Source organism: Tubulanus polymorphus, chromosome 2 (assembly GCF_964204645.1).
Source record: "Tubulanus polymorphus chromosome 2, tnTubPoly1.2, whole genome shotgun sequence".
Classification (NCBI taxonomy): Eukaryota; Metazoa; Nemertea; class Palaeonemertea; order Tubulaniformes; family Tubulanidae; genus Tubulanus; species Tubulanus polymorphus.
The window spans coordinates 14,072,799-14,093,504 of record NC_134026.1 but is presented as its reverse complement, the minus strand read 5'-3'; the positions used below and the strand labels follow the sequence as shown (position 1 = coordinate 14,093,504).

Genomic DNA, 20,706 nt, shown 5'->3' with positions numbered 1-20,706 from the left:
AGGCATGGGTGGAACAAGCACACGGTGATGTTTCCTATTACTACAATACAAATGTGTCACAATTGGTTTATTTAAGTGGCAGTATATAGTGATCCTCCTTCCTGGCTCTTTTGGGAATGAACAGACTTTATAGCTGCGTTTTAGCAATACCTAACTTAAGAAAATTGTAATGATACTTTGGATTTTATGAAACAAGAAGGCCACCTTTCCACCATGGTATGAAGCCACAAATCAAATGAAACATTATATTTTGAGGCTGGAATAATACTATGAAGCAGACATCGTGCACGCAGACATCTAACCCAGGTAGATAAGAGCTTTTATTTTTTGACGAAAATGGCAAAGGAAACATTTCTATAATCTAAAATTCTGATTTCACTCGCAAATATGGATGTGGTAGCCATTTTGGACGACCAAAATATACTTGAGCCAATTTGTAATGCCCACTCTATCGCTAACAAAGGTAAACCAAACAAGAGCCCTCACGGGTACTACGGCCAGCCCTCAGAATTCAGGCCAAAATTGACATTTTCGGGCACAAGAGGTCACAGGATGGCCATCTTGAGTCAGATCGATCCTATTTTCTTACGTTAATGGGCCCTTGGGGGATGTACGATTATAGGAAAGATCAAGGTAATTGAACAAAGTGTCTTAACAATTTCCATTGAAAATGTTCAACTAAACATACATAGGGAATACCCCTCGGCCAGTGAGCGAGAGTCAGGGATGAAAACAGAGTTGAAAAGAGAGGGTTGAAAAACGAAGGTATCATTTTAGCCATCAATGCATGTTCAATACATATATTATCAAGTTATACTTACTGTGACCACCGGATACAGTCTGCTCTCGCACAATCGCCACGAACCCATGACATAGGCCAATAACCATGCAGTCCATGGGGTACACGCTTCACATCTATGTGTTAAAACAGTTGTTTTCAAGCTGTTCACAAACTGAACCAAAGGCCAACTGCTAGCTGTACCCTTAGGGTTATATCAGTAGAAGTTAAACTAGTTACTGACCAAATTAAGTTTGCCGACTTTAATTTGTTTTTAATCGGTTTTTAATGGTTTCACAATAGGATAATTTCTTATAGTAGCAGTTGTGAATAATATTTCTTCTGCTAATTCAAGACCTTTTCGACTAAACGAGCGTGTGGATTGTAGCCTATGTGCCACCCGCTCCGTAGCGCGCAATATCTATTACTGATACATACATGGTGAAAACCGCATGTACAAGGCGATATTGCCGACGGGACTGTAACTCATGTTATCGATGCGCAGGCTCTCATCACTGCGCAGGCTCTCATCACTGCGCCACCAACTAGATAGGCCTACACATAATCGGGCTCTAAATATGGATGGCTGACAGGAATTAATTAACGACTATTAATCATTTTACTTAGTAATAGTAAGAAAGTTTTCAGCATTACTCAACATACTGGGATCAGAAAAAACTATACAGTGCATGTTCTAGACCTTTAGAGTGCACGTGAACACTGAGTATCGATGCAGCACAGCAGCTGATGTTGAATCAATGTAGCACGTGTATTGCCGAGTCCATATCACCAATGTGTAAACATTCAATTAATCCGCTGACACACACACACACACACACACACACCAAGAAAATGCCGAACTTTCGGGCAATAAACGACAAAATAAATTTCCTGATATCTATATACGGAAATATACAACTTAATCAGAGAAAAGGCCTATATAAAGTATCTCAAAAATGTATGCGTGGCACTATTTTAAGCGTGGACTTATACAGGTTTACTTCTAGACAGAGGCGGCACTACTTTAGAGTCTCAAATTTTTTATTTAGGCAATTTCTTATTAACCAAGTTATAAAAATTCACCATATACGAACTCAACCTAATGTGTTTCACATTTAAGCGCAAGTGAAAGTTTCAGACGCGTACGTCACGTAAAACGGATGTAATCGTTTGATGTGACGGATTTCACGATTACAATAGGATGACGTGTACTACGTACCGCGTAAATCAGCGTTTCCATGGAGGATTTTCATCCCTGGACAGTAATGTAGAGAATGCAAAATTGTAATAGGGTTCCTGACACTAGCTCACATCTCAAAAATAGGTTTCAATATGACTCTGGTGGCCATCTTGGATAACATAAAGGCCTATGCATCAAAAACACTTGGTTTTGCCTACAAAAGGCGAGTAATAATACTCAACAAAATGCTCTTGTTTCTGACAAACTTCTCTTGTAATGGTTGGCCCTGAATACAAATCGAACCTCAAAGCAATTGATCAGATCAAACCCTATTAAAAAATTTCCATTAAAACATCAAAAACGTGCTGATTAGATAGGCCTAACTGTATAAAAGCTAATATCAAGACAATAATAAATCATAGGGTGTCAGAAATTTTCCCTAGCTCCCTAATTATCTCATCTACAGAGCTGAATAAGTAGGTTAAAAGCAATCATAATGGGAAAACTAAACCTGATACCCAGCAAAATAACAATATGGCATAATTCTATTACATACTGATAGTATCAGTTTCATCAACAATCTCTGCCTGAATGATTTCTTCAATGACGTCCTCTAATGTCACAAGACCAACAGTTTCATAATATGGATCTCCTTCTGTTTCAGTAACTATATGCTGTACAAATGCCATGTGAGATTGACCTAAAATGAGAGGAAAGAAGCAGTTGAAACTAAAATAAACAGTGGCATAGCAATCAATGAATTGAATTGATCAATCATGATTTAGGAAGATTTTTATGACTTCTTTTATTTTTATTCTCAGAAAACACCCGAACATGAAGATTGGCGGCAAAATAAAAATGAAAAACAAAAATTTTGGCTATTCTATTTTACTTCAAAATTCCCGTTTTCAAGTTCGGCGGGCCCGTTGATCAAAATAAAAGATTGGTCTTGCCTAACCAGGCTCTAAAACGGATAGCAATGCAAACGTCTATAAAATGACTTCAATTAATGACAATAAAACAAGTATTCCAGTCTTGCTAATATCAGACTATCACTAAAAATTCATAGTTATCAATCAATCAGCCGTGCCTGTGTGGCGAACATTGAAGTAAGTATCCGCATTTTGAACCCAAATTTTCACCAGATATCTTGATGCTATGTTACCTTTTGCATGGGATTTCAAAATTAGAGGAATCATTTCACACAATAAATCGTTGTATGATACACCTTGAGTATCAGAAATCATGTTAGCAACGATGAATATGAACCTACTTAATTGTGCCGCCATGTTACTTAACGCTTAACATGCACCACGTCATGAGGAAAGTCAGTGCAATTGCATATTGTAATGCTTAATGTATATGAAAAAATGGCCGATTTTGCGTACAGAGGGGGAGGGGGTTGAAAAATTCAAATTGTATGCGTACGTAATAAATGAATGATCCCTCAGACTCAGATATAACATACTTCTAGATACCGGATACAAATGAATCATTTATTTTTAGTAAAATCAGACATAGGTACAAAATTGATTACATGGGACATAATATTCTTAAATACACTACACAACATTTAGATAAAACATATTGCTATTGGAAATTAGACAAGAAACAAAATTGTTAAGAACTTTCCTCAATTTACACGATGGTGTATGTTTAATCCAGTATCAAAATCAAACTAATTTAAGTCCCAGATAAGTGAAAATAAATCTGATCCTAAATTAAACGAGTAACACTGTACCATTGAACTGTTAGGGTGAAGGGGGAAAAAAATAAGAATTTTTTCTATCACCGAAAATTTCAAAATGGGTATAGAGAACATGCCTAATTTATTCTGTGACGTTTTTCTATATTACTTTTTGAAGGACTGCAGAAAAAAATGAGGAGGTCCAACTGCCCTGGGTTTTCAGTTTCCGAGCCTTAAAGGCCCGAATCCAAAGGTCCTTGGACCAAACCTCGCAAGACTAGCAAGGATTACTCCTGGAGAAGATTTGCCCAGATTTACACCTACACGACGCAGTTTGTCATCCTCCCTACCATGATGCTGACCTTTAGGAGGGGGTGGCATAATTATTCAATTAAGAATGAATTAAAAATGAATTAAATTAAATTAAATTATTTCGGGAAAAAAGAAACACGGGATGGGATCAACTTCCTAAATCCCTTTATTTTTTGTCAAAAAATCCAACGCGTTCATATGCAAAAGATGGCGGCTTTTGCCAGTGGCTAAATGCAATACCGCAGGGCCGGGTCCTATAGAAAAACCGATGGTGATCAATCCAAATTTAGAAAATATTGGCCAAAACCATAGGAAAGGGGACAGTACTCGACGGAAATACGCGACCTTGGATGGGTTCTTTGCTAGTATTGCTGAATTTTTCACCTTATCTGCTTATTAAGGACTATGTTTACTATCTATGAATTGTAGTGCACACTTTAACAACACCATGAACAATGGCTAGAAATCAGGTTACAACACGACTCCAACAGAGTTCACAAATTGTGATTATATGTTAGGCTAGTAATACTTCCATGCCATTTTCAGCAAATCAATATCAAATCAAAACAAACTGCTACTAGGCTATAGCCCCTACAGGTTATACTATATTGATCAATACAAAATCATCATAGAAAATCTAGGATGAATAGAATATCGCTGAAGAGGACTTATGCCCCCATATCAGGTCAAAAACACCTGAATTTGTAACCTTATCTTATTGTTGAACCTTTTATGAGCTCCATGAAATGAACCGCACAAAATGGCTTCTTGTAAATTTGACAGATACCCCGAGCCACCCATTCACCAAATTTCAGTTATATATCTCACACTGTTATGCGTTTGATATATGAAAAATACAAAATAGCTTCCTGTGATCATGCCCTGGACCCACGGACATGCAGGACCCAAAATCTAATCAGTTACCGTACATAGGTAGAACCCATTTATTGAAATTGAGCAAAATCTTTTTAATGAATAAGAAGCAAGGGCATGGAATTCATTACGGACAGATGGTCGAATTCAGTTATACATAAGATATTGTGGGGGCATAAAAACAATCCACATTTGAAATCTTCAAAAATATTTTACAGAAACAGGAAGCGGCCTTTAAATGAAGACATTAACACGACATTTTTTGCGAAAGTATCCAAACAGCCAGTTTTTATCATAAAAGTTGATTATTGGCACTGAGGTAAATGCTGTTACTAATCAAGCGATTAATGATGGCAATACTTGATAAATGAAGCATGAACATATGATTGATGCATAAGCTTATCTATCTATAATAATTGATTACATCTGTAAAATTGAGAGGACTGAAGGTCGACCTAGGGATTCCTGGAAGCATATGGCATCAAAGTACAGGTAGGCAGAAACAATGGTGACATCATTTTCAAATCATACACAATGAAAGATGTGATAAGTCCATTATAAGTCAAAATAGAATGTGAATGAATCAGTCAAATTAGGGGTCAAGGGACACTATGCCCAATTTGGAAAAGGTTTGAAATGTTAAACAATGTGGCGATTCCAATATTCAATGCCGCCGGGACATACTGAAACCAAAACCAATTATTTTTGATCAGATTTTTTATTATGTTCACGCAACCAGCTGCTAACATTAGTGTTATGAGTCTTTATTTATACATAGAAACGGGTTTTTGAAGAAATACCCACAGATTGTATGTAAGGGAAAGCTAAATCTTAAGGGCATTACTAAACAGTGCTACCATCCAAAATTCAACTGAGACCACACAAATTATGCTTAAAACCCGACAAACAACATAAGACCACCACAACCACCAAAAAATAGTGATTTCAAATAAATTTCAAAGTCAAATTCCAATAGAGAACCATAACGTCCATACGGTCGAAGACAGTGTCTAGAACTGACTTAGTAGTGGGAAGTGGATGCATGAGATGCCAGTTTTTTTATCAGCGAAAAAAATGTTTCTCGTTAGGCCTATATCTTTTTTTCTAATACGCATGCCGAACAGGGTATTTTTATTATTATTTAACTAAGGGGATTCCCCAACACTACAGCATCTTCGAATGACGCAGTTTGTGTAGATATATGTGATACATGCATTACTGTTAATTTCAATGAAGAAAATCCCTCACTCGCTCTGTGCTTTCGCACTGATACCAATATAATAAGGAAATACAAAGTTATCTTACAATTCAATGCCCCCTGGTGACCATGTAGAATAACCAATGACCTTGAAACTCACAACATCAATAGAACATGTCATGAGCTGCAACTTTGCAACTGATTGTGGTTACAAAATATGCATACTATACATACGCTATAGTTACTAATATAAATGGACAAATAATATATTATTCAATATTTAACTCCCCCTGGTGACAAAAGCAAAGAAGTAGGCAAAATTTCCAATTCCATTTGAGGAGATGTATCTTATGACAGTGCTTATAACAATAAAATGTCTAGATGTTTAGTAAAACCTCTTTATATTTTCATCAAAAAACTTTTTTTCCACTCACGAATGACTACTGATGACACTAAGATGGCAGCCAACAGTGTGATAATTGGCAGATCAAAAATACCTTCAGATGTATTTAAGATCCCTTTTCATAGAATAACCATCATAAATTTCAATGAAGAATGGCAAACCAGTAGGAAGCTACAGGACTCAGATTCAGGCCAAAATTAATTTTTTTTGGCACAAAAAAGGTCACAAGACGGCCATTTTGAGTCCAATTGCCCAAACTTTTCTTATGCTGAGCCCTTGGGGAATACAAATATATATGGAAGATCAAGGTGAATAGTAGCCTAATAAGGACCCCTACTGAACGCCCCACTCCCTCTGGAATATAGGAAGCCAAGTAGATATTTTGCCTATATTGTATTAGGCCTATGCCAGTCAACCCATCTATTTTGACATATATAGACAGTCAACCTCACTTAATTCTTCATCGGTTAATTTGTATAGCTATCTAATTCTTCTAACAAGAGCCCCAAGGGGCACTTTGGCCAGCCTGTCAGTTTTTCATAAAATGGCAAATGATGCATTCAGTGGGTTTTGTCCAAATACACTCCCAGCGATAGACTAGTCAATCCCAGGCTAATAATTTACACAATTCAATCGTGTTTTCATAAGTAGCACTGACAGAGACTGGAGCTGACAGGAACAAATACCTCAGATAAATCTTTTCCCTTGGTCTTATTGATTAGAATGCGGAATAGAATTGAATTTTCTGAAATTTGCTCAATAAAACAAGATTGAATTGGATTTGCTGTTCAACCTTGTTCAATAAAGTAAAATTGAATTTGATATGATATTTTTTGCTAAATAAATTTTTTTTGAATTTGCAGTTTGATCACATGGCTAATTCGCATATCAAGGTCATCCAACCGATTTGAGAAAAAGTTATTTTTCAGGACTTTGCACAATTGTCAATGATATTTTCTGCAGTGCAAATAAAAATATTCCTCCCAAAAACCAAATCAACTAAAGATTTCACAGAAATCGATATTGAAATACAATTTTAGATGTTAAAATAAAACCCGGAAGTAAAACGGTAGACATTACCACGGGTTCACGTAAACACCTGCTGATCTCTGCGGCTAAGCCAATCATAGAGGAGTCTTTGCTTTCTGATTGGCTTTTTTAAACAGATATTTTTGCTATCAGGTTTTCGCGAAAAAGCTCATATAAATTTTAACGAGGCCCTCTTTCAAAATTCAGCTTCATAGGGGTTGGAGAATGGATAATGCTCTAATGAATTGTATGAATATATGCTCAGTTGCACAGTCAAAGAGCCTTTACTCTGGAAGCCTTGTCATTTAAATTCGCTCCATTTGTATAGTAATAGGCTCAGCCTACGGTTGAACCAAAAGTGAAAGGTCCCAATTATTCCTTCGGACGTATTCGCGACCCATAATTCGTATTTCATTTTTCCCCCAGCTGGCAGTGATTGGCAAGCTTACCAATTACTTGTCAGTCATTTCTATGAATTAAACATAATTCATGGAAAATACAAATAACGTATAATCCGTATATCTAATTTCTAGAAAAGACTACGGTCCCAAGAGATACGAAATAAGCGAGGTTGACTGTAATTTAAGCTCTTTACTAACAAGAGGCCTGTGGGTCTTGAGCTTTCACAGAACTATATCCTTATGTAGTCTAATGAAATAAATCTTATGCATGAAAGAATTATCTACTACTGTTTCATCATTTCCTTTCTAGAGTTCAGTGGAGTTATGGTCTATTTATGGAGTTATGGTTCTTTAACTAGAGGACCAAAGGTCCTGTGCTCCCGAGGTACAATTTCTTATAATATCAATCAAAACATATTACATTGTTCGTTGCTCATTCTCCTACTTTTTAATTATGCAGATCTGTTTGCTTTAACAACTGCTATGGGCACTACGATGAAACTTGACACCTCAGACAGTGGTAGGCATGATCAAATACGTCAGATCGATTTGTTTTACTTTACTTTATTTGTTTTACTAACATTAGTGAAATATGGCCGGTCATAGTTCAGAAAGATCGACAGACCAATGTGTATCACTTTCGAAGACTTTTTAATAATAATTGGACTGATAACAACTTAAATGAAAATCTATAATACAGTTTTTGTTCAAAATAATAATTACCCATGGGCCCAGAGGTTTACTATGGAATGCCATCGCTGCAAAAAATCAAAATCGCAATATTACATTCTCAATTGGTAACTTCAATTTCACAAACTTAGATAGTCAACTTAAATCTAACAATCGACTCGTTATCTTACACAGTCAACTGAGAATATAACAGTCAACTCGTAATTTAACATTACATTCATAATCTTAAAAGGCAACCAGTAATATTACAGTTCTCAGAATCTTACAGCCAGCTCATAATATTATTGTCAATTCGTGATATTACAGTTAGCTCATAATCTTAGTCAACTCGTGATATAACAGTCAACTCGCAATATTACAGTTAGCTCATAATCTTAAAGTCAACGCGTCATTTACGCCAATATATAACACCAGATGGCACTGTTGGTATCAGACTGGCTCACGTACCATGGAAATGGTTGGAGAGTAATAAATTATCTTATCCTATCTTATCTGGTTGATATTTGGTATTCGCTAGCTTCTCAGAATCGATACATCTGAGACTGCTTTGTCATAGAAAGTTCTATTGAAACATTATTCTCTTTACATTGATGGCGTTCTGTAAAATGAAAAATGCTAATAGCTAAACAATCAAGCACAATCCTGGACATCTTCACATAATTTGGTCAAAGAAAATATTACAAAATGAGAAGGGTTAGCCTAAATGTGAAGAGAGAAATGATTTTATTGAAATCTTACATAAAAACTAAATAAGAGACTATATTCTTAATTCAGAAAAACTTGGTGAGAGCCTAAGTTTCATGGGAGGTTTTTCATTATCATATACTGACCTCCCAAGTTCTTCAAATTTGAGGCCAGTGCCGGTTACTGACGAAACAAAGTTTTATCGACTGACAGTGTTTTTAATAATTTCACGATAGGATTGCTTTAAGCTTACATTTTCACTCAGACAAATCGTTTACGCGCGACCTACATTGTGGCATGCGTACTCTATAACTGGTACAAACACGCAGTGAACACGGACAGTATATGGCAATATTGCTACCAGACTGTACACGACTGTTTTCAACGTGAACGCTCATCACTATACCGCGATTAACAAACTAACATTAATATCAGGCTCCAAACTGGATCTAATGCCAATGCTAATGCTTCAATTAATGATGATAAAACAAGTATTCCAGTCGTGTATATATCAGACTCATCTCTAAAAATCCGATGCTATCAGTAAATCAGTCATGTGGCGAACACGGAGGTAAATTTCCGCATTTTGAAACCACATTTTCGTCAGATATCTTGATGCAAGGTTACCTTACGCACGGGATATCAAAACTAGATGAATCATTGAACATACGCACATATTAAATCGTTATATCATATGCCTTAAAAGTATCAGTATTCGCGCTAGAAATGACGAATATCAACATGATCAATCGAGCCGCCATTTTGTTTGTGAAATAACGCGCACCAGCTGATCCAACTCGTTCAATGTTACGACGTCATGATGGAAGTCAAAACTGGGTCAACACAAATTTCATATTATCAAGATTTCGAGTCTTTGAAAGCCCATAACTATCGAACAAAGCGTCGGATCTTGGCAAGATAAAGTTCTTCCGATGCAAATAGCATTGAATTTTCACATGTGCAATTTCAGACAGTTAAAGATGCTGCATAAAGAAACGTGTAAAAACAAATCGGATCTTTTAAACTTTTTGGTAAATTTCTTGAAAAATATGAAACCCACGACTTTCAACTTTGCGCACCATCAAGAAAAACTAATTACGAAATATATTTTTGCTTAATCCGTTCAATTTGCCCATTAGCAGTGAAATTACAGGCTACTGAAATTGCGTTTGAGTGTGCTAAAAATAGCTGTGAGTGTAGTGTATACGAATGATTATCGATCGGCCAAACCATTGACATATGCTCGCTAACGCGAGCCAAAAATGTCAGCAGCTACGATTGTGTAATTGATTGTGATAACAAAATAATAACTAGGGGTCCAGGGACACCATGCCCACTTGGGAAGTGGTTTCAAATGCTCAACAATCTAACAATTTCAATATTCAACGCCCCCTGGTGACCATTTACAAAAACCAACGACCTTGAAACTCACCACAATCATAGAACATGTCAGCAGCTACGATTTTGTAATTGATTGTGATAACAAAATATGACTCGTTACCAATTTAATATGGAAATATTAAGTCATTCTACTATTCAACGCCCCCTGGTGACCATATTCAAAACCCAATGACCTCGAAGCTCACCACAATCATAGAACATGTCATGAACTACAACTTTGCAATTGATCATGGTAACAAAATATGCCTAGGTACCAATATAATAAGGAAATACCAGGTTATTCTACTATTCAACGCCCCCTGGTGACCATATAGAATAACTAATTTCCTTAAAACTCACCACAATCATAGATGATGTCATGAGCTACAACTTTGCAATTGATTGCGGTAACAAAATATGCATAGGTACGAATATAATATAGAAATACTATGATATTGTATTATTCAACGCCCCCTGGTGGCCATATACGAAATCCAATTACCTTGAAACTCACCACAATCATAGAACACGTTATGAGCTACAACTTTCTAATTGATTGTGGTAGCAAAATACGCTTAGGTATCAATATAATGTGGAAAAACTTTTTCCCACTTATGAATGAGTACTGGTGACACCAAGATGGCCGCCAATTGCGTCACAATTGGCTGATGAAAAATACCTGTCTCAGGTATAAAACATCCCTTTCCAAAGAATACCCATCACAAATTGCAATGAGAAATGGCAAACCAGTAGGAAGCTACAGGACTCAGAATTCGGGCCAAAATCAACATTTTTGGGCACTAAAAAGGCCATAGGACGGCCATCTTTTGTCCGACCGACCCAATTTTTGTTATGTTGATGGGCCCTGGGGGATTCACATATATCCGAAAGATCAAGGTAATTGATCAAAGCGTCTTCAAAATTTCCCTCAAAAAGTTCAAAAATGTGTAAAAAGTGCTGATTTTGGTGAACAACAATGGCTGCTAGTCGGCCATCTTGATTCTGACAGGGCCAGTTTTTGGGCTGAAGATGTGTCTCGGGTAGATACATGTATAACCCAAATATCAAGACGTTACCTTGAAGCGTCTTCAAAACTTCCCAAAATAACTGGATTCCGTCTACGGACGGATGGACGGACGAAAAGTGAACGCAATAGCCCGCTGGGACTAAAGTCCCAAGTGGGCTAAAATGGTACTTTACTATTCAACGCCGCCTGGTGACCATAAGCGAAACCCAATGACCTTGCAACTCTCCACAATCATTGAACATGTCATGAACTACAACTTTGCCTAGGTACCAATCTAATAAGGAAATATTAAGTTATTCTACTATTCAACGCCCCCTGATGACCATATAGAAAAACTAGACCTAATGTCCTTGAAACTCATTAAAATCATAGAACACGTTATGGGCTACAACTTTCCAATTGATTGTAGTAACACAATATGCTTACAGGGTTCATAGCCTCCATGACCAGTCTCATTCCATGACTTTCAAGCACCTTTTTGCCCCAATTCAATGACCCGATTCGTTGATCAAATTAACAATAATAGATTTCAACTAGCTGACTTTGACTATTAACTGTATTATATCAAAATACCTAAACAGCTTAGGTATCTATGTAATGTGGAAAACTTTTTTCCACCTACGAATGAGTACTGATGACACCAAGATGGCCGCCAATTGTGTCATAATTAGCTGATCAAAAATACCTGTCTCGGGTATAAAACATCCCTTTCCAAAGAGTACCCATCACAAATTGCAATGAGAAATGGCAAACAAGTAGGAAGCTACAGGACCCAAAATTCCGGCCAACATTGACATTTTTGGGCACTAAAAAGGTAACAGGACGACCATCTTGACTCCGATCGACCCAATTTTTTAATGCTGATGGGCCATTGGGATTGTCTCGTTGAGCTTGAAATATTATAGGGATTTGGTCCTTCAATATACTGGTCGCCCCAGCATCTTGTACTGGTTTGGATTGTAAATCGGGATTTTCTTCCAGTGCATTTACATATTGTCGTCTAGACAGGGCATGAACGGGGCAGGAAATTTCGTCCACCGTAAGCAATCACACGTTCGTTGCCATCAATACGTTGACACAGAACCAGACCTATCGCATTCGCGCTTGCATCAGTGTGCAGCTCGAAAGGTTGGTTAAAGTCCGGAAAGGCTAGGACTGGAGGACTGGTTAGTCTGACTCGAGCTCTTGGAATGATCGTTCGCAGTCCCCATTCCACTCAAACTTAGCATTTTTTCTGGTGAGTGCGTAAAGTGGACTGCATATTTCGCTAAATTTTCAATAAACCGACAATTATATGTCAAATGTCTTTCAATGTTGTGGGGACTGGATACTCGTTTATTGTTGACATTTCTCTGGGTCAGGCTTGATGCCTTCACCACTGATAATATGGCCAAATACAAAACGCTATCGAGAACAAAATGACATTAGTCGGGTTTTAACGTGAGCCTCTAGAAATCACATAAAAATCTGTTCTAAGTGAATCAAATGTTCCTCAAAAGTTTGTGAAAAGAAGACGACATCGTCTAGATATATATTAAACAGATTTTCCAGCTTAGGCCTCGGAGCACATTCTCCATCAATCTCTCAAAGGTACCCGGACTATTGCATAAGCCAAACGGAAGACGATTGAATTCGAATCGGCCCCTGTTACAAGAAAAAGCAGTAATTGGCTTGGATTCTTCGTCAACCTCCACTTGCCAATAGCCTGACCGTAAATCAAGAGAGAAATATTTTGGTTGCGTTGCACCGAGGCTATCGAGAATATTGTCGCACCTTGGCACTGGAAAAGAATCTTTGCGTGTGACGGAATTTACTTTACGGTAGTCAACGCAGAATCGTGTTTGGCCGTTTTTCTTTTTCACTTAACGACCAGGCTACTCCAGGGGGAGTTTGATTCGCGTATGATATCTGCCTCGACCATTTTGTCAACCTCATCTTCTTCAATTTTCCTCATCCCTGGGGTTCTACAGTAGGCTCTTTGTCGATCGGTGGGTGACCCTGAACATCAATATGGTGTTTGATTAATGAAGTGTGGCCTCACTCGCTATCGTCATTCGCGAAAACGTATTTACGAAGTAGGTCCGTCAGTTGCTGTTTCTCGTCCTTCGTCAGCTTAGCGTCGCTCAGGTCCACGTTTGGTGGGTCTAGTTTTGGCTTATCGTTTCTAGTACTTATGTGGCACATATTGCGTCTCTCCTGGCTGACTGGCGGAGTGTCAGTTTCTTCCAGAGTTGAGTGTACTTGGTATGACCCAGTCGACAGGTTCCCCACCGTTGTACCCTGGAACAGCTGTAAAGGATTTACCGTAGGGTTACAGATTCGAAACGGAACAGTTTGGCTCTTTACTAAGGCGATTATTTTAGCCCCGATTAAGTTAGACTTTTGTAATTGTGTGCTAGGGTCTATGTAGCACTCTGTGTCATCTCTAATTCTGTCGACAACTTTAGAAAGAATGATTATTTCAGTGAATGGGGGGACAACTGTCATCTCTTGAATGCAAATTTTAGTGTCACTAACTAGGTCGAACTGCTTCTGCAATCATAGTGGTCTACTCCCCGGAAATTGAATGGTTGCGACCCCCAAATCCATACCTAAGATGACGTCGTAGGCCAGCACTGAAGCTACGTGCGCATCAATCGGAAAGCCTGTTACCAATATCTAGACTGAAACTAATTTTCCCTAACATTTTAATCGGCGTGCCATTGGCTGAATGGACATTGTGACTTGTGGCCAGGTCCAATTGTTTACTCTTAAAATAATCTAAAAATCTAAACACGTTTTAACTTATAACAGTTATCTCGCTTCCACTATATACGAGAACAGTGACAGCGTTAGTGCCAAATTTCCCGTGCACTGAGTTAGCTACTGAGGCCAGAATTGTCTTTGGCCTATCAGCATGAACCGTTGGATTATGGCCGACATCTGAGTCGACTGGCCCCCAGACCATATCAGGGTCTCTCGGTGCGTTCCGTACATTAGATACAGTATCGAGTCTGGTAAAATAATAGACTAGAATCAAGTTTAGACACTTGTGAGGACACGTAAGATAAAGCATATTTCAATTTCGAATACAAGTATGTAGTGAGTATATATGAATAAGATATAAATAACGATGCAGTATATATGACAAATATGTGTGTCCATCTGAACACTGAAACACAAGATAATTTCACAATGTTAATCATACAATATAAAAAACAATATAAAAAACCAACAAACAAAATTGACTATTCCCGAATAAATTTCTCTTGGGGTATCTGGCGTAGGATTTCGATTGGACAGCCCGAATGAACCCACATTCAGACGGGCCTCATTTAGTTTCCCCGCTTCGTCGAATATACATTGTCCTGTTACCGCACCCCGTGGTTGGTAGGTTTGATTGCCGGGATTATGATAATTTGTAGGACGCCCACGACGCGATCGAAAATCATGTCAATCTCTACAATAGGTCGCCGTGTGACCGACGCGATTACATCTGCCGCAAATAGGATTACCCGAAGTCGTTCGCTGGTTCCTATACTGGTCATGCAGACGAACGTTCTGTGGAGCTTGTTGGTTGCGTATCTCCCTCACTTCGCTTCTTGGGGAAGCGATCTCATCCCTTAAGGATTGGTCTAGCGATTTATCGTCAGAAATGGCTGCGACCGTTGTTGGCGGGTCAAGCTGGTTAATTAATTCAGCCGTCAGCGCGTGGTTAACGGCCTCGTCCACGTTTTTAGGGTGCTGTGTGATGACAAATTTCCGTATATCGGACCGTAGACCAGACATAAAAATATGAAACCGAGAAGCGGCTGGAGTAACCAGTTTTTCAAATTTAGAGGTCAGGTCTTGGGAATAGGGGCGGACTGGCTCGCGAGGACCCTGTTTTCGGCCAAGTAGTGCCTGCTCCTGTACCCAGTACAGATCTAGCTTAGTTTGTAGCCCCGCCTTAATAATTGAATATGTAGGGGGGTCTGGACCGGAGTGCTGGGCCATGACATCGTCATAGTGGTCGCGCGCAACTCCTGTCAAATAGGCTGGGAGCGCAGCAGCTTTTATGTCGCTACCCCAATTGTTCAGCACGGATAGACCTTCAAAGTCTCTTATAAAACGAGAAAAATCCTCTGAGTCTGAACCAGAAAATTAATCCAACTTTGGTGGCTGGAATGTGGGCTTTTGTAGACGGTGCACAATCGAGTTGATAGACTGAATATATGGTTCAGTCTCATGAGCAGTAGCTGGACTTCTCGGTACAGGACCCAAAGGGAATTGCGGACTCGGCGATCGGGGTAGTGGTCCTGACAGAAACGGGCCGGTCGAGCCGAGAGATGGCTGTCTGAGAAGTACTCGATGAGAAGCGAACCGCTGTCTCGACATTAGAGGGAGATGTCACAGTCAGGAGGATTTCCCGCGAAATCGCTGCGGGTCGGACAGTGACTGTCCCTGAGTCAGTGCTACTGTCATTGGTACCGGTCGATACATTGGTCACCTCAATGATAAGAAATATGTTACGTGGATAGGTTCAAAATAATACGAGGTATCAAAAAAATATAACAACAATAGCTAATAACCCGAAAGCAAGACAATATCGACTACACAAAAAAACAGGGATTTAAGCCTGAAATAGATTAAAATTACTAGTGTTAGAGCACTCGCTTGGTAACAGCGAGAAAGCGCCTGAAATAAAAAAAATAAATAGTTAGAAAAAATAGCACTCACCAGGACCGTGGTTCTCCACCAATTGATATATGTACAAATGGGTGACTAGCTCAGATGTGATCTTATAATTTCTGTGAAATATCTGTCCTGGTTTCGTAAAATAAAGAACGTCCACTCGTGAATTTGAATATATGAAAGAAAGGTTTATCATAACCGACTGGTCCAGGTGAGTGTGGAGGTACGAATGGCGATAATCGAGGGAGGGGTGCTACTATATATTCTAAATGATGGGAGTAGAGAATCTCACCGTCGGAATCGGATTTCCTTACCCGATATGGTAATCCGATCGACCGTTCAACTCTCTACATGAAAATGAATGAGGAGGTGAAATGAAGATGAATCATGGAATGAAATGATGTAATTACAATTGACAACCTATAATAATACATGGGCTATATATCAGAACTATGGAACCTTCACGTAAATAAGCTACTTTGTTACAAACTTCCCACGTCGCAGCATAATAGATACGTCGCAAATATACTACAGTGCCGCAATTAGACTACGTCGTAACAATGGTCATGTTTAATGCATGAATCGCGTTCCATAGTTTTTGGCCTCAAGATGTGTCTAGGGTAGATTCATCTGTAACCCAAATATCAAGACATTACAATGAAGTCTTTAAAACTTCCCAAAATATCTGGATTCTGTCTACGGACGGATGGACGAACGTTATGACGGACGAACAGTGAACGCAATAGCCCGCTGGGACTTAAGTCCCAAGAGGGATAAATATTACTGCTCAATGATATGCCAAACCAATTAGCAAGCATTGCACAATGTAAAGCTCATTAAGAGGGTCTGGACTGGAGTCTTCCCCGGGAAAATAACTAGTTTTCCTTGTATCTTGGGCATTCAGATTTTATGGTACTTCTAAAGAATAATGTTAGTCACATATTGTTCGGACTATATTCCAGAATACAGTGGGAATATAGCTTTAATCAACCTCTGCATGACATAAACTTGTCACTTTACTAGTTTAAGCTGGTTTTAAGCTCGATGTCCCATTTCCCTCACAGAATTTTGACACATATTACATTCAAGATCCCTCAATCTGTTACTTACTGAACACTTAAGTCCCCGATTCATATTGGTGGTGTTTCGATTACGCTACCTTGGATTTTACAATTCAACACAGAAAAATATCACGACGTGAGAACCGCTGACTCGGTGATTTCAAATCAATTTCTCAATATAGGTTATAATTTGACAGCTTATGTACACAATGCAATAATCCTTAGATATTTCTGGTTTTGGTTCAAGTCTATTTTCATAGCCATTCAAAATATTGGTGTGTTCAAATTGTACGTAAGGTAAATTTTTGCCATTTTTCAAACCCCTTCCCCCTTGTATGAACTTGGTACTTATTGACCCCTAACCGTACCTTCATTTTGAAAGACCCCCTTAAATTGGAAAACACTGAGATACTTGCAAGAATTTGATAATGATGATGTATCTATTAGGCCTAGCCTATATAAAATCATGCAAATCTATTAATGATATATATTGAGTGGGATGATATTAGGATAGGTTTGTCATTTAATATTTTATATCAGTATTTGACGTTATTTCGGATATCTCTCGTTGATTAAGTACGTACGTTTTTTGAGAGACCCTATCAGAAAAGTAAGTAACGGTACATTAGATTCCTCTTTTACCCCCACCCCATACAAAGTTAACACAATATTTGTACATATATTTGTATATATATATATATATATATCGGTAAATATCCCCCTAGGTAAAAATCCCCCATATTTGATTTCACTAAAATTTTTCAACACTTTCAACGGCTCTTATGTTAAAAAATTATGGATTAAAAATTGTATTGCACTTTATTGCTTTATTTAACACTAGTACAGTAATTCCTTCCATTAAATGCATAATACATACGGTTACCAAACGTTTAATAAATAATAATCACTGCAGAGACAAAATACTTATTCTAGGGGTACGAGTCAGTTGATTGAATTCGGTCATTTTAACTAAATTGGCTAATTAGGAGTGGTCACTGTTGAAAATTAATAAAGATTACTTACGAATTATCTAGTCACGAAGCCAACCTGTTTGATTTACAGTTATTAACTTCTTTGATTATATGGGCACCAGAGTGATTACCCCTTAGATAATTTAAGGCACTTGAAATAATTAAACAATAGAAATGACAGAGCTGGTGATGTTGAAATTGAGGCATTTCTCTGTGGTGATGGTCACAATATTCACCTCGGATAATCCGTGATATTTAACAAGCTACATGCATAAAAATGACATTATTATGTGACTTAGCATATACGACATGCAAGCTACATGCATCAAAAATGACACTATCATAATTTTGAAATTTTCTAAAAAAACTATGGTTTAAAAGTAAAAATAAAATATCTAATGTACTTATGTATTCCTAAATAATGTTGTAAAAAGTTAATTTTTTCTACTCTTAGTTTTATAGATAAGTGGATATGGGGGAGATTTTTACCAGGGGGATTTTTACCTGGAGGGATTTTTACCGGGGGATAGGGCCTATTTACTGGGGGTATTTTTACCTACATTCTTTCTTTCAATTACCCAGGCAACACAAATGATACTTACCTTTTCTGAATTCTTCCAACATAGCATCCAACTTAACATCCTCAAAAACAAAGTTCACAGGATGATTATAAAACTTGCATACAGTCCTCAGCGGCGTTTTGTCATCAGCATCAACGAATGCCAAATCTTTGATATTGAGAATTCCAACGATTGCAGATTTTGACGTCTCATACACCGGAATTCTTGTATACCCTCGTTTCATTATATCACTCATAGTTTGAAAATCTAAAATTGCATTGTAATCTAACAAAAATGCATCACTTAGTGGTGTCATGATATCTTTGACCATTTTCTTCGTAAGTGATAGTGCACCGGATATAATATTGACTTCATCTTTTTCGAGAACATTGAAATCTTTCGTCACCGTGATCAGTTCTTGTAATTTTTCACGGTTATACACATGCCCGATCTCTTCACCGAGTACAAGGTCTAACAATTTACTTATAGGATAGGAAATGGGGAATGTCAACAACATAAAAAATTTTGTTATCCAAATAGTCTTAGCGCCAACTGCCAATCCATGCCGCGAGCACACTGCTTGAGGAATTATTTCGCCAAAAACAACAATGCCGAAAGTTGCGCCGATAATAGCAACCATACCACTAGTTAAATCATCAAGTAAAATAGTTAATGTATTATTTACTAGAACATTTCCTAACAACAATGAGCACAATAAAAAATTTCCACGCTTGCGCAACGGCGCAATAACTTTCGCATAGCGTTTCTCAGAGCTGGAGCCGCATCGCTCAATAATCTTCAACTCTGTTTTATCCAACGCCATTAAACCTAAATTCAAACCACTGAACAAGCCAGACAGACAAAGCAGAATAGAGATAATTATCCCTTGTAGCCACATCGGCAATAAGCTCTTTTTTTCTTCTGGTACTTTAGTTTTAAATGTGACCCAGTTTTCGACACCTTGATGAATCCAAATCTCACGTCGCTGGCCTAAAATGCTTTCCACAGTCTGTTTAATGCACACATAATAATTTTCCTGGTTAAAGGTCGGCTGAAGATGCGGTAAATTTACCTCTACTTTAGCGGAAACTGAGGTTAACCCATCTGGTGAAAACATATAGGTCCTAGATTTAGCCATATCCGTGCAGTCGTTCGAAGAGCTACCAGGCGCAGCAGTAGTAAATGCCACTTCGGTAGCTGCCGAGAAACCAGAGCCAAAAAGTCTCAATGGAACGTCCTGACCAGCGAAGATATACAAAGTGCCATCCACCATATTTGAGAAAGACGAATCTTCGGCTCGAAAACCATTTACGACAGCACTTGAATTCGATGCAAATGTGATGTTAATTAAGCATAACACATAGTAAAGCATGAGAATGCGACAGAAACTCCAAAGCGGCATCGCCATCTTGGAGAAGGCTTAGAGGTGTTGACATGCGGACAACGACCCGGACGGTATTAATCGGTCGTCATTAGTTCCAAGACGAGTTTGTCGATGACGTCATTGGTAAATAATAACATAACCACGTGCGTGAGGAACAGACTTAAATACAAAGACTTTATTCAACCAATTCTGTGCGCCGAATTGTATGATCATAAACAAATTGCCGCAATCTTTTCCTTCGTTATCATCTTTTGATGATTCTTTGTTCAACATTATTCAAAAACGAATAACCACTAGTTTGTAAATAAACAAAATGAATTATTTACTTGCGTAGAAGTAGTAATGTTTATTTTCTTGCAAGACTTATAATGATAAAATCAAATAACTCTTGCTAGTAGACTATTGATGTGTTTTTAGATACCCATTCAACAATAG

At 38.0% G+C, this 20,706-nt stretch overlaps 1 protein-coding gene across 1 annotated transcript in view; it reads right to left on the bottom strand.

Annotated features, from left to right (window-relative positions):
• LOC141899503 (metal transporter CNNM4-like) overlaps window positions 1–20,342 on the bottom strand; it is a 50,598-nt gene extending 30,256 nt beyond the window's left edge. The window contains exons 1-2 of the mRNA XM_074785861.1: window positions 18,930–20,342; window positions 2,515–2,658 (exon numbers count right to left, since the gene is read on the bottom strand). Coding sequence (XP_074641962.1) covers window positions 2,515–2,658; window positions 18,930–20,295 — 1,510 coding nt within the window. The 5' untranslated portion in view covers window positions 20,296–20,342. The remainder of the gene's footprint in view (window positions 1–2,514; window positions 2,659–18,929) is intronic.
• Between the last annotated feature and the right edge of the window lie 364 nt (window positions 20,343–20,706).